Here is an 11,698-nt window from a genome sequence, read left to right as displayed (position 1 = left end):
GTAAATTACATAATTAGTAGGCACTCCATATTTACCAAAATAATTACTTATAAATTTAAGTTTGCTGCAGGCAAAAAGGAATTACAGGGTTTTCATCTACTTTCTTCAGCCTATATCTGAAGAATAAAATAGTTTATTTCCTAATATTTTCTTTCATTTGTTTTCTGTTTGTTATTTGTTTTATGATTATTTGTTTTCTGTTTGAAGAGGGCTTTTATTGTTGTACTCAAGAGCGTTGTTTCTGGAGACAAAGCTGCCTGTACTTTAATAGACAGATTCTGAAAAAAATTTGAAACATAAGCCATAAAATTTTATATTAATAAATTCAAGACAAAGCAGAAAGCATAGATTTGCTTTCAGCATTCTCAAGAAGCTTAGTTTTTTATTAGCCACCTTATTAAAATAATTTGTTTTGTTCCAATAATTGTTCTTTTCTTCTGAAAATACGTACAATCTCATGCTCACACAAACACACTCCATAAGTTTCTTACACCTAAGGTTTATCTAACTGATGTAAATTAACACTAAAAGTCTACATTTGCAGGCAAAGACCACATGCTCAAAGAAAACCATATAACAAACATTTATTAATAAGTTTTCAGTATATGTATGATTTCTATTTCTTTTTTTCTTGAGATTGAGTCTGTCGCCCAGGCTGGAGTGAAGTGGTGCAATCTCAGCTCACTGCAACCTCCAGCTCCCAGTTACAAGTGAATCTCCTGCCTCAGCCTCCAAACATGCACCACAATGCCCAACTATATTTTGTATTTTTAGTAGACGAGGTTTCACCACGTTGGCCAGGCTAGTCTTGAACTCCTGACCTCAGGCAATCCACCTGCCTTGTCCTCCCAAAGTACTGGGATTACAGGCATGAGCCACTGGGCCTGGCTGTATTTTATTTATATTTCTGTATAATTTTTATTATGATCATAAAAATAACCCTGTAGTCAATAACAATTTATTGTACATTTTAAAATAACTAAAAGTATATAATTACACTGTTTTTAATAAAAAGGATAAATGCTAGAGGTGATAGATACCTTATTTACCCTAATGTAGTTACTACATATTGTAGGCCTGAATCAAAATATGCCATATAAAGCATAAATATATACATATACTATATACTCACAAATACTAATAATAAATTTCAGTAAGAAAAGAGAATAAAAATTTAACCTATGGGAACAATATTCTTAAATTCATTTGCTGTTTAAACCCACTGGCAAAGTGATTACTAGAGACATTATTCCATTATGTACCAAATAGTATATTGCTACCATCTTTTACCTACACCTTTGAGTAAGGTGGGATAGGTTAGTGGCATAATAATGCTTCATTAAATGCACAATAGTCTTAACATGGTAAAAAACATAAAATTAAATTCACACATAATCTAACAATTTTTAAATGTACTGCATTTTATTACATAAAAGTACAATAAGTAAAATATACGAATTTAGTTTAATATACTTTTATCTATAATTATTTCTTGCACTATAATGTAGAAAAGTATTACTCTGACCTACCTTATACATTACTTCATATAGGTTAACTACAAAGAGCCTCTCCACTTATATTTTCATCATACATCTTACATTTTAATGTCCTTACTTTTATAGAAAAGGTCATAAATGCCCAATTAATAAAAAACTATCTCTAATATCTCTGATGCAGCAAAAATTGATCACATGCTTTCACATGTGAATACAATAAGAATAAAATAACAGCATAAAGTAATTTGAAAGCTGTATTACATCATTATCCACTTTTCAGAAAAATTTTTTTAAGGAAACAAATATACTTTTTTTTTTGAGATGGAGTCTTGCTCTGTTGCCCAGGCTGGACAATGGTGCAACCTCGGCTCACTGCAACCTCCACCTCCCAGGTTCAAGCAATTCCAATTCTCTGCCTCAGCCTCCCAAGCAGCCGGGATTATACGCGCCCGCCACTATGCATGGCTAATTTTTGTATTTTTAGTACAGACAGGGTTTCACCATCTTGGCCAAGATGGTCTTGAACTCCTGACCTCGTGATCCACCTGCCTTGGCCTCCCAAAGTGTTGGGATTACAGGCATGAGCCACCACATGCAGCTGAAACAAGTATACTTTTAATGTAATTACAATGCTTCCAAAAATCTGCTTTTAAAGTTATACACAAATAAATTTTTTTTTTTTTTTCCTGGAGACAGAGTTTCGCTCTTATTGCCCAGGCTGGAGTGCAATGATCTCGACTCACCACAACCTCTGCCTCCAGGGTTCAAGCCTCCTGAGTAGCTGGGATTACAGGCATGTGCCACCACGCATGGCTAATTTTATATTTTCAGTAGAGACTGGGTTTCTCCATTTTGGTCAGCCTGATCTCAAACTCCCGACATCAGGTGATCCTCCCACCTTGGCCTCCCAAAGTGCTGGGATTACAGGCATGAGCCACTGTGCCCAGCCACAAATAATTTATCTAAGAAGTGTTTCCAAACTCATTACCTTTGCAGGAATCTTCTTCAATATACATTCCCTGATGTTGCACAAAGCTTCACAACCGCTTTAGGGTTTCCTTCTAATACAAAATGCGGGCAATAAGATCTGTAATACAAGCAAAGGTACTACAAACCTCTTTATATTTGTAATGCTTGTCTTCAGAATCAATACTCTTCTTCACCTTAAAGGCTTATATTTTCTGAAAGATTTTTTTCACAGTAATTGCTCTTTTATTTTTATTAACTATGAACCTTCTTCTGTTGAGTAAGATGTGATGGGCATTAATGGCTTTTCCATATTCTTTATATTTGTACAATTTTTCTCAAGGATAATAGCTTTCCTGTGAAATATGGTGTAAGCACTGATTAAAAGTTTTGCCACATTCTTCATACTTGTAGGTATTTTGGAAGTATGAATTACCTTACCTACAATAAAGTGTGGCAACCATATAAAGGCTTTGTCACATTTCATACATTTCTATGGTGTAGTGTAATTTTTTTTATGCATAGAAAAGTTGGAGGTGTTGGGAAAAGCACTGTCGCATCTTTCAGGTTTGTAAAGTTCCTCTTCACCATGAATTATCGCCGTGTCTCTTAAGAATTAAGAGCTTGTGGCTGGGAATTGAGGCTCATGCCTGTCATCCCAGCACTTTAGGAAGCCGAGGCGAGTGGATCACCTGAGGTCAGGAGTTTGAGACCAGCCTGGCAAATATGGCAAAAGCCCATCTCTACTAAAAATACAAAAATTAGCTGGGAATCGTGGTGGCACCTGTAATCCCAGCTACTCGGGAGGCTGAGGCAGGAGAATGGCTTGAACCCAGGAGGCAGAGGTCACAGTAAGCCAAGATCGTGCCATTGCACTCCAGCCTGGGTCACAAGAGTGAAACTGCATCTCAAAAAATAAATAAATAAATAAAAATAAAAGAATTGAGAACTTGTTACAGGCTTGCCACATTCTTCACACTTGTAGGGTTTCTGTCCAGTATGAATTATGTGTAATAAGGGTTGAGAACTTCCTTAAAAATCTTTGTCAGCCAGGCACAGTGGCTCATGCCTGTAACCCCAACACTTTGGGAGGCCAAAGCAGGCAGACCACCTGAGGTTAGGAGATTGAGACCAGCCTGACCAACATGGAGAAACCCCATCTCTACTAAAAATACAAAATTAGCCAGGTGTGGTGGTGCAGCCCTGTAATCCTAGCTACTAAGGAGAGTTACTTGAACCCAGAAGGTGGAGGTTGTGGTGAGCCAAAATTATGCCATTGCACTCCAGCCTGGGAAACAACAGCAAAATTACCTCTCAAAAAAATAATAATAATAATAATAAAATAATCCTTTGTCACGTTCTTGGTTTCTGTCCAATATGAATTCTCTTATGTTTATTAAGGTCTGAGGACCAGTTAAAAGCTTTGCCACATTCTTTACATTTGTAAGGTTTCTCTCCAGTATGAGTTGTCTTATGTTCAGTTAGATTTGAGGATGTAGTATACGCTTTGCCACATTCTTCACATTTGTAGGGTTTCTCTCCAGTATGAGTTCTCCTATGTTTATGGAGGCCTGCAGACCATGTAAAGGCTTTGCCACATTCTTCACATTTGTATGGTTTCTCTCCAGTATGAATTATCTTATGCATAGTAAGGTGTGAGGAACGGGTGAAGGCTTTACCACATTCTTCACATTTGTAGGGTTTCTCTCCCGTATGAATCTTCTCATGTTTACTAAGGATCGAGGATGAAATAAAGGCTTTGCCACATTTATCACACTTGTATGGTTTCTCTCCAGTATGAATTTTCTTATGTGAAGAAAGAGTTGCAGGATGGTTAAAAGCTTTGTCACATTCTTTACATTTGTAGGGTTGCTCTCCAGTATGGATTATCTTATGAGTAGTAAGGGTATAGGGGTACATAAAGGCTTTGCCACATTCTTCACAAATGTAGGGTTTCTCTCCAGTATGAATTTTCTTATGTGTAGTAAAGCTAGAGAAGTACTTAAAGACTTTGCCACATTCTTCACATTTGTAGGGTTTCTCTCTAGTATGAGTTATCTTATGTGTAGTAAGGTGTGAGGACCGGTTGAAGGCTTTGCCACATTCTTCACATTTGTATGGTTTCTCTCCAGTATCAATCTTTTTATGTGTAGTATGGGTTGAGGACTGGTTAAAAGCTTTGTCACCTTCTATATATTTCAAAGGTTTTTTTTCAGTATGTCTTCTTTTATGTCTCTTTGAATTTGAAAATTGATGAAAGACTTTCACATATTTACCACATTGAAATATTTTACTCTGGGTAGTTGTCAAACATTGGTTAAGTCCATTATAACCTCTTTTGTGTAACTTACACTCATCCACACTTTCACAGCCTTTTTTGAAGTGTAAATTGCCATGTCCACATTTTTCAAATTTTCTCAGTACCACTTTTTGGAAAGAATCTTTTATGTTCTGCTCTGGCCAAAGGTCTTGGGCTAAATGAGAACACATAACTGAAAGAAACAATAAAAACACATGACTTCAATTGCTAGACTCAGATAAATATACTTTACAAATCTAACCTATAAAATTATACAAACTACATAAGCAAGATGACATAGCAAAATGCCACAAGCTGTAATTTCTTCCTGGACATATAAAGGTAACAAAAACATACTGACCAAAATACATTTGTAAAAAATTTATAAATGAGTTTTAAGTGTGTGAAAGTCCCTAGTGAGCACAATGCAAACAGTCACATATAAGATAAAGAAAAGTCTGTTACTTATACGCAACAGCTCTTCCTGCTCTCCAGTATAACATTGTGCCTTTAAAAGTAAATTGCCAACCTGGTGCAGTGGCTCATGCCTGTAATACCAGCACTTTCGGAGGCTGAGGTGGGTGAATCACTTGAGGTCAGGAGTTCAAGGCCATCCTGGCCAAGATGGTGAAACCCCATCTCTACTAAAATTACAAAAAGTTAGCCAGTCATGGTCATGGGTCACTGTAATTCCAACTGCTCAGGAGGCTGAGGCATGAGAATTTCTTGAACCCAGGAGATGGAGGTTGCAGTAAGCCAAGATTGCACCACTGCACTCTGGCCTGGGCAACAGAGCGAGACTTCACCTCAAAAAAAAGTTTTTTTTTTAAAGTAAGTTGCCAACAAGGCATGATAGCTCATGCCTGTAATTCCAGAAATTTGTGAGGGCAAAGCATGAGGATCACCTGAGGTCAGGAGTTTGAGACCAGCCTGACCAACATGGTAAAACCCCATCTCTACTAAAATACAAACAAATTAGCCAGGCGTGGTTACAGTTACCTGTAATCCTATTTGGGAGGCTGAGGCAGGAGAATTGCTTCAACTGTGGAGGCAGAGAATGTAGTGAGCCAAGATCATGCCACTGCACTCGAGACTAGGTAACAGAATGAGACTCTGTCTCACACATACACACAAAAATGTAAATTGCCAACTCCTGGTTTCCTTTTTAAAAAACAAGAAACATTGGCACATACATCTTTATTTCTGTCTTCTAGGGGCTTTTTTAGACACCAGATAATGTGTCCCATGACATAAAATGCTAAAAAAAAATGGTGATATACATTGGAATGACAGTTTGAGTTTGCTGAGTCTAAAGGTAAATTATAGAGAAGCAGAGAAACTGCAAACAGGGAATGGGTGTAGCAAGTGATTACTGACTATTAAGAAGAAATACGAATAAGCTGATTTAACTAAACAATAAACACAAAATTTTAGACAAGACTCTTCCTAAAAACATGTTTGAAAAATTCCCAGAATCTCTAGCCAAGACAATTGATTTCATACTACGCCAGGACAAAGCTATATTATAAAGATTGTAACAGGTAGCTTTTTGTTAATTTCCAAATCTCTATCAAAGATGCTAATGTATACCAAATATTAGAACATGGCCCCATCAAAAAAAATTATAAACTTTTCAAAAGCAACCATAAAAAGTATACAAAGTAATTTTTAAAATTCCAAATGAATAGAACATCCCACTGTTGGTGGCTCATTCCTGTAATCCCAACACACTGGAAGATCAAGGTGGGAAAATATATGAGGTCAGAAGTTTGAGACCAGCCTGGCCAACATGGTGAAACCCTGTATCTACTAAAAATACAAAAATTAGCTGGGCATGGTGGCATGTGCCTGTAATCCCAGCTACTTGTAAGGCTGACACAGGAGAATTGCTTGAATCTGGGCGGGAAAGGTTGCAGTGAGTGGAGATTGTACCACTGTACTGCGGTCTGGGAAACAGAGCAACACTGTCTCAAAAATAAAATTAAAAAGGCTGGGTGCAGTGGCTGATGCCTGTAAACCCAGCACTTTAGGAGGCTGAGGTGGGTGGATCATTTGAGGTCAGCAGTTCAAGATCAGCCTGGCTGAGATCACGCCACTGCACTCCAGCCTCGGTGACAGAAAAAGACTCTGTATAAGAAAAAAATAGAAACCCAGACAACTACTGAAGATCAGAAAAATGGGAATAAAAAGAAATACTAAAATACCAAAAAACCAAAAATCGTGGATATAAAAAATATAAAAAAACTGAAAAATTTATTAAAAGAAAATATGATGTAAACATGAAAAAGCTGAATAAACAAACTTAGATACACACAAATATATTTATAACAAACACACATATAAGCAAAATTTCAAAAATCACATATAAGAATAGAATTTTGGGTGCTGCAAGATAAAAATGATGTTCCATTTATAAGCATAGTCTCATGAGATAACCAGAGAATTTTTTTTTTTTAGACAGAGTTTCAATCTTGTTGCCCAAGCTGGAGTTCAATGATGCAATCTTGGCTCACTGCAACCTCCGCCTCCCAGGTTCAAAGGATTCTCCTGCCTCAGCGTCCTGAGTAGCTGGGATTACAGGCGTGCGCCACCATGCCTGGCTACTTTTTTGTATTTTCAGTACAAACAGGGTTTCACCATGTTAGCCTGGCTGGTCTCAAACTTCTGACCTCAGGTGGTCTGCCCACCTCAGTCTCCCAAAGTGCTGGGATTATAGACGTAAGCCACCACAACTGGCACCAGTGAATTTATTTAAAACATTCTTGCACATCAGAAAAAAACTGTGATATTGCTAAAGTTATAATAATTTTTAAAAATAGCTGTCAAATGGAATAATGCCATCTGCAAAATTGTACTACCAAATAAAACAAGTGCTTCCAAAATAACCAAATCCTGAGAAAGTATATTGGCACTGCATACACCATACACATCAAAGATGCTAAAAGGAGTTTCTTCCACTGAAAATAACATAATGCAAGAAAACAACAGATAATCTATGAAAATACATAACTTTCTGGAAAAGATATCCACATACACAAAAATGGAATTTCTTAACATTATCATAATGGTACAGAAAACATTTTTAATTACTCTCTAAATTTAAAAGATAAAAGTATAGAAATTATTGTTAACATCTGTTAATAAATATACAACATAAAAATATAATTAGCAAAATCAGTAACAAAGTTGAAGGCAAATGTAATGATGAAGAATTTCAGTATATAACTGAAGTTAATTTTTTACCACATTCAAATATATTGTTGGATCTTTTAGAGGTTTTATGTAATCCCCCATGTTAGCACTAAGATAATAGCTGTATAGATACACAAAAGAAAATAAGAAAGAAACTGAAAGCATATCAATACAAAAATTAAAAAAACACAAAAAAGACAGAAAATGAGTGAAAAAGATACAAGAATCAAATAAAACAATTAATAAAAATAACAGTAAGTTTTTCTATTGCAGAAAACGATTTAAATATATATATAATCATCTTTCCAATCAAAAGACATACTTTTTTTTTTTTTTTTGAGATGGAGTTTCGCTCTGTTGTCCAGGCTGGAGTACAGTGGTGTGACCTTGGCTCACTGCAACCTCCGCCTTCTAGGTTCAAGCAATTCTCCTGCTTTAGCCTCCTGAGGAGCTGGGATTATAGGCACCTGCCAGCATGCCCGGATAATGTTTGTATTTTTTAGTAGAGACAGCGTTTCACCATGTTGGCCAGGCTGCTCTTGAACTCCTGACCTGATTCACCCACCTCGGCCTCCCAAAGTGCTGAGAACACAGGCATGAGCCACCGTGCCTGGTGGAGGTTACAGTGAGCCAAGATTACACCACTGCACTCCATCATGGGCAATAGAGTGAGACTCAGTTTCAAAAAAAAAAAAAAAGATGGTACATAAAAACTTTAAAGTTTCTTAATAAAATATAAGAAATATGTAAATCTGCATAAATCTGTTAATAGATACAGCATATAACATAATTTTTATATCAGTAACAAACCATAAAATATAGAGGCATAGTTTTTGTATTCAATTGAAGTTATGAGATTGAAACATATTGTTTTAACTTTAAGATGTATGTAATCTCCAGTTTTCAAGATGATTACAAAGATAATATTTATAGAAAGTATGCAAAAGAAGATAAAAAGTAATGAAAGCACGCCAGTACAAAATAAAATGAAAATTAAGAAAGTAAAACAGGAGATGAGAAAAATATAACTACTAGAAACACATAAAACAATAACAATCTAACTGCTAATGACAACTTCATTTCTTTATTCATTGTAAATATAAATTAATTATACTACTTAATAAAATCAAATGTACTCTTAGGACTTTGGAAGGCCAAGGTAGGCTCATCACTTGATCCCATGAGTTCAAGACCAGCCTGGGCAACATGGCAAAACTCTGTCTCTACAAAAAATACAAAAAAAAAGATGGCTATGATGACACATACTTGTAACCCAGCTGTTTAAGAGGCTAAAATGAGAGGATCATCTGAGTTTTGGAGGTTCTGGCATCAGTGAATCATGCAAATCAGCCTGGTTGACAGAGTTAAATGAGGCCAGATGTGGTGGTTGATGCTTGTAACCCCAGCACTTTGGGAGGCAGAGGCGGGCAGATCACCTGAGGTCAGGAGTTTAAGACGAGCCTGGCCATCATGGTGGAATCCCATCTCTACCTAAAATACAAAAAAATTAGCCGGGCATGGTGACAGGTGCCTGTAATCCCAGCTACTTGGGAGGCTGACAAAGGAGAATCGCTTGAACTTGGGAGGCAGAGGTTGCAGTGAGCTCACGCCATTGGGCAAAAAATGTGAAACTCCGTCTCAAAATAAATACATAAATAAATATATACATATGAAGAAAAAGCTATAGAATGCCTCAGTGGTTTCTTTAAAAGCATACAGTATGCTGCCTACAAGAGACTTATTGTAGCATTGAGTCAAATAGGCTGAAAGTAACAGAAGGAAAAAAATGTGTATATCATAAAAATAGTAACCACAATTGAGTGAGGTGGTCATAATTATATTAGACATAATATGCTATAGGTCAAGTACTACCATTAGACAAAGAATGATATTATATTATGGTAAAGTGAGTTAATTTACCAGGAATCTGTAACTATATTATTTATCTATCTATATGTATACGTGTATATAACATCAGGGCTCCAAAATATATAAAGCAAATATTGACAAAAGTGAAGCAAGACATACATAGCAACATAAAAATTGTAGACATCAAGACCCCATTTGCAATAATAAATAGAAAATTCAGAGAAAAAATGAGAAACAGACAACTTACGCAACATTATAGACCATATTATTTTGCATACAGAGGAATATTTGAGACTGCATAATTTCTTTTTCTTTTTTTCTTTGTTTTTGAGACAGAGTCCTGTTCTGTCGCCCAGGCTGGAGTACAGTGGCGCAATCTCAGCTCACTACAAGCTCCGCCTCCCAGGTTCATGCCATTCTCCTGCCTCAGCCTCCCAAGTAGCTGGAACTACAGGCGCCCACCACCATGCCCGGCTAATTTTTTTATATTTTTAATAGAGACGGGGTTTCACCGTCTTAGCCAGGATAGTCTCGATCTCCTGACCTCGTGATCCACCCACCTGGGCCTCCCAAAATGCTGGGATTACAGGTGTGAGCCACCGCCCCCAGCCGAGTGCATAATTTTTTTTTTTTAAGGAATCTCGATGTCGCCCAGGCTGGAGTGCAGTAGAGCAATCTCAGCTCACTGCAAGCTCCGCCTCCCAGATTCACGCCACTCTCCTGCCTCAGCCTCCCAAGTAGCTGGGACTACAGGTGCCCACCAGCACACCCGGCTTTTTGTATTTTTGGTAGAGACGGGGTTTCACCATGTTAGCCAGGATGGTCTCGATCTCCTGACCTCATGATCCACCCACCTCGGCCTCCCAAAGTGCAGGGATTACAGGCATGAGCCACTGTGCCCAGCCAAGTGCATAATTTTTAAAGAAAAATAATTTATGTGGCTCACAGTTTGACAGACTATAAGAAGTGTGTGCTAGCGTCTGCTTCTGGTGAGGGTCTCAGGAAACTTACAATCATGGTGGAAGGTAAAGAGTAATTGGACATACTATATGTTAATGAAACAGAGCAAGTGCGAGGTGAAGGATCCAGGTTCTTTTAATGAACCAGCTCTCATTTGAATTAATAGAGTGTAAAGTTTTGGTTACCAAGAGGATGTACTATGCCATTCATGAGAACTTTGCCTCCATGACACAAACATGTCCCACCAGGTCCCACATCCAACATTGAAGATTTATTTTGCAGCATGAGGTCTGGAGAACATGAACATGGAAACCATATTATAGACCAACTAGGCTTCACAGACACATGCAAAACTCTCCAGTCAAAACCAAGATAATACACAATATTCTTATTTGCATCTGGTGTAATCTGTTAGGACACATACCAAGTTTTATTAAATTTAAAAGTACTTACTGGGTGCAGTGGCTCTTGCCTATAATCTTAACACTTTGGGAGACCTAGGTAAGAGGATCCATTAGGGCCAAAAGTTTGAGACCAGCCTGGACAACATAATGAGATCCTAACACTGCAAACAAGCAAACAATTAAGCAGACATGGTAGTACATGTCTGTAGTCCAAGCTGATCAGAAAACAGAGGTGAAAGGATCACTTGAGCCCAGGAGGCTGAGGCTATAGTGAGCCAAAATTATGCCACAGCACTCCAGCCTTGGTGTTGGTAAGATCTTGCCTTAAAACAACAACAAATCAATTTAAAAACACTAAAATCATACATTGTGTGTTTTCTAACAAAAACTGAATGACACTAGGAATTAAAAGCAAAAGGTAAATTGGCAAATTCAAAAATATGTGAATATAAAACACTCTGATTCAACATATTCTTGCTCAGGGGTCAAAAAATTTTATTCTTCACAGATGT

General features: G+C 37.2%; 1 protein-coding gene across 2 annotated transcripts in view; it reads right to left on the bottom strand.

Moving 5' to 3' along the window:
- Positions 1–619: 619 nt before the first annotated feature.
- ZNF486 (zinc finger protein 486) overlaps positions 620–11,698 on the bottom strand; it is a 34,556-nt gene continuing 23,477 nt past the window's right edge. The window contains exons 4-5 of one of the 2 annotated variants that reach the window (XM_063701158.1): positions 3,774–4,954; positions 620–1,875 (exon numbers count right to left, since the gene is read on the bottom strand). In XM_063701158.1, coding sequence (XP_063557228.1) covers positions 3,816–4,954 — 1,139 coding nt within the window. In that variant the 3' untranslated portion in view covers positions 620–1,875; positions 3,774–3,815. Of the gene's footprint in view, positions 4,955–11,698 lie in introns of both variants that reach the window. The other variant, XM_019014844.4, reaches the window with a different exon arrangement.

Source organism: Gorilla gorilla, chromosome 20, assembly GCF_029281585.2.
Source record: "Gorilla gorilla gorilla isolate KB3781 chromosome 20, NHGRI_mGorGor1-v2.1_pri, whole genome shotgun sequence".
NCBI lineage: Eukaryota > Metazoa > Chordata > Mammalia > Primates > Hominidae > Gorilla > Gorilla gorilla.
This window is presented reverse-complemented; position numbering and strand designations above follow the sequence as displayed.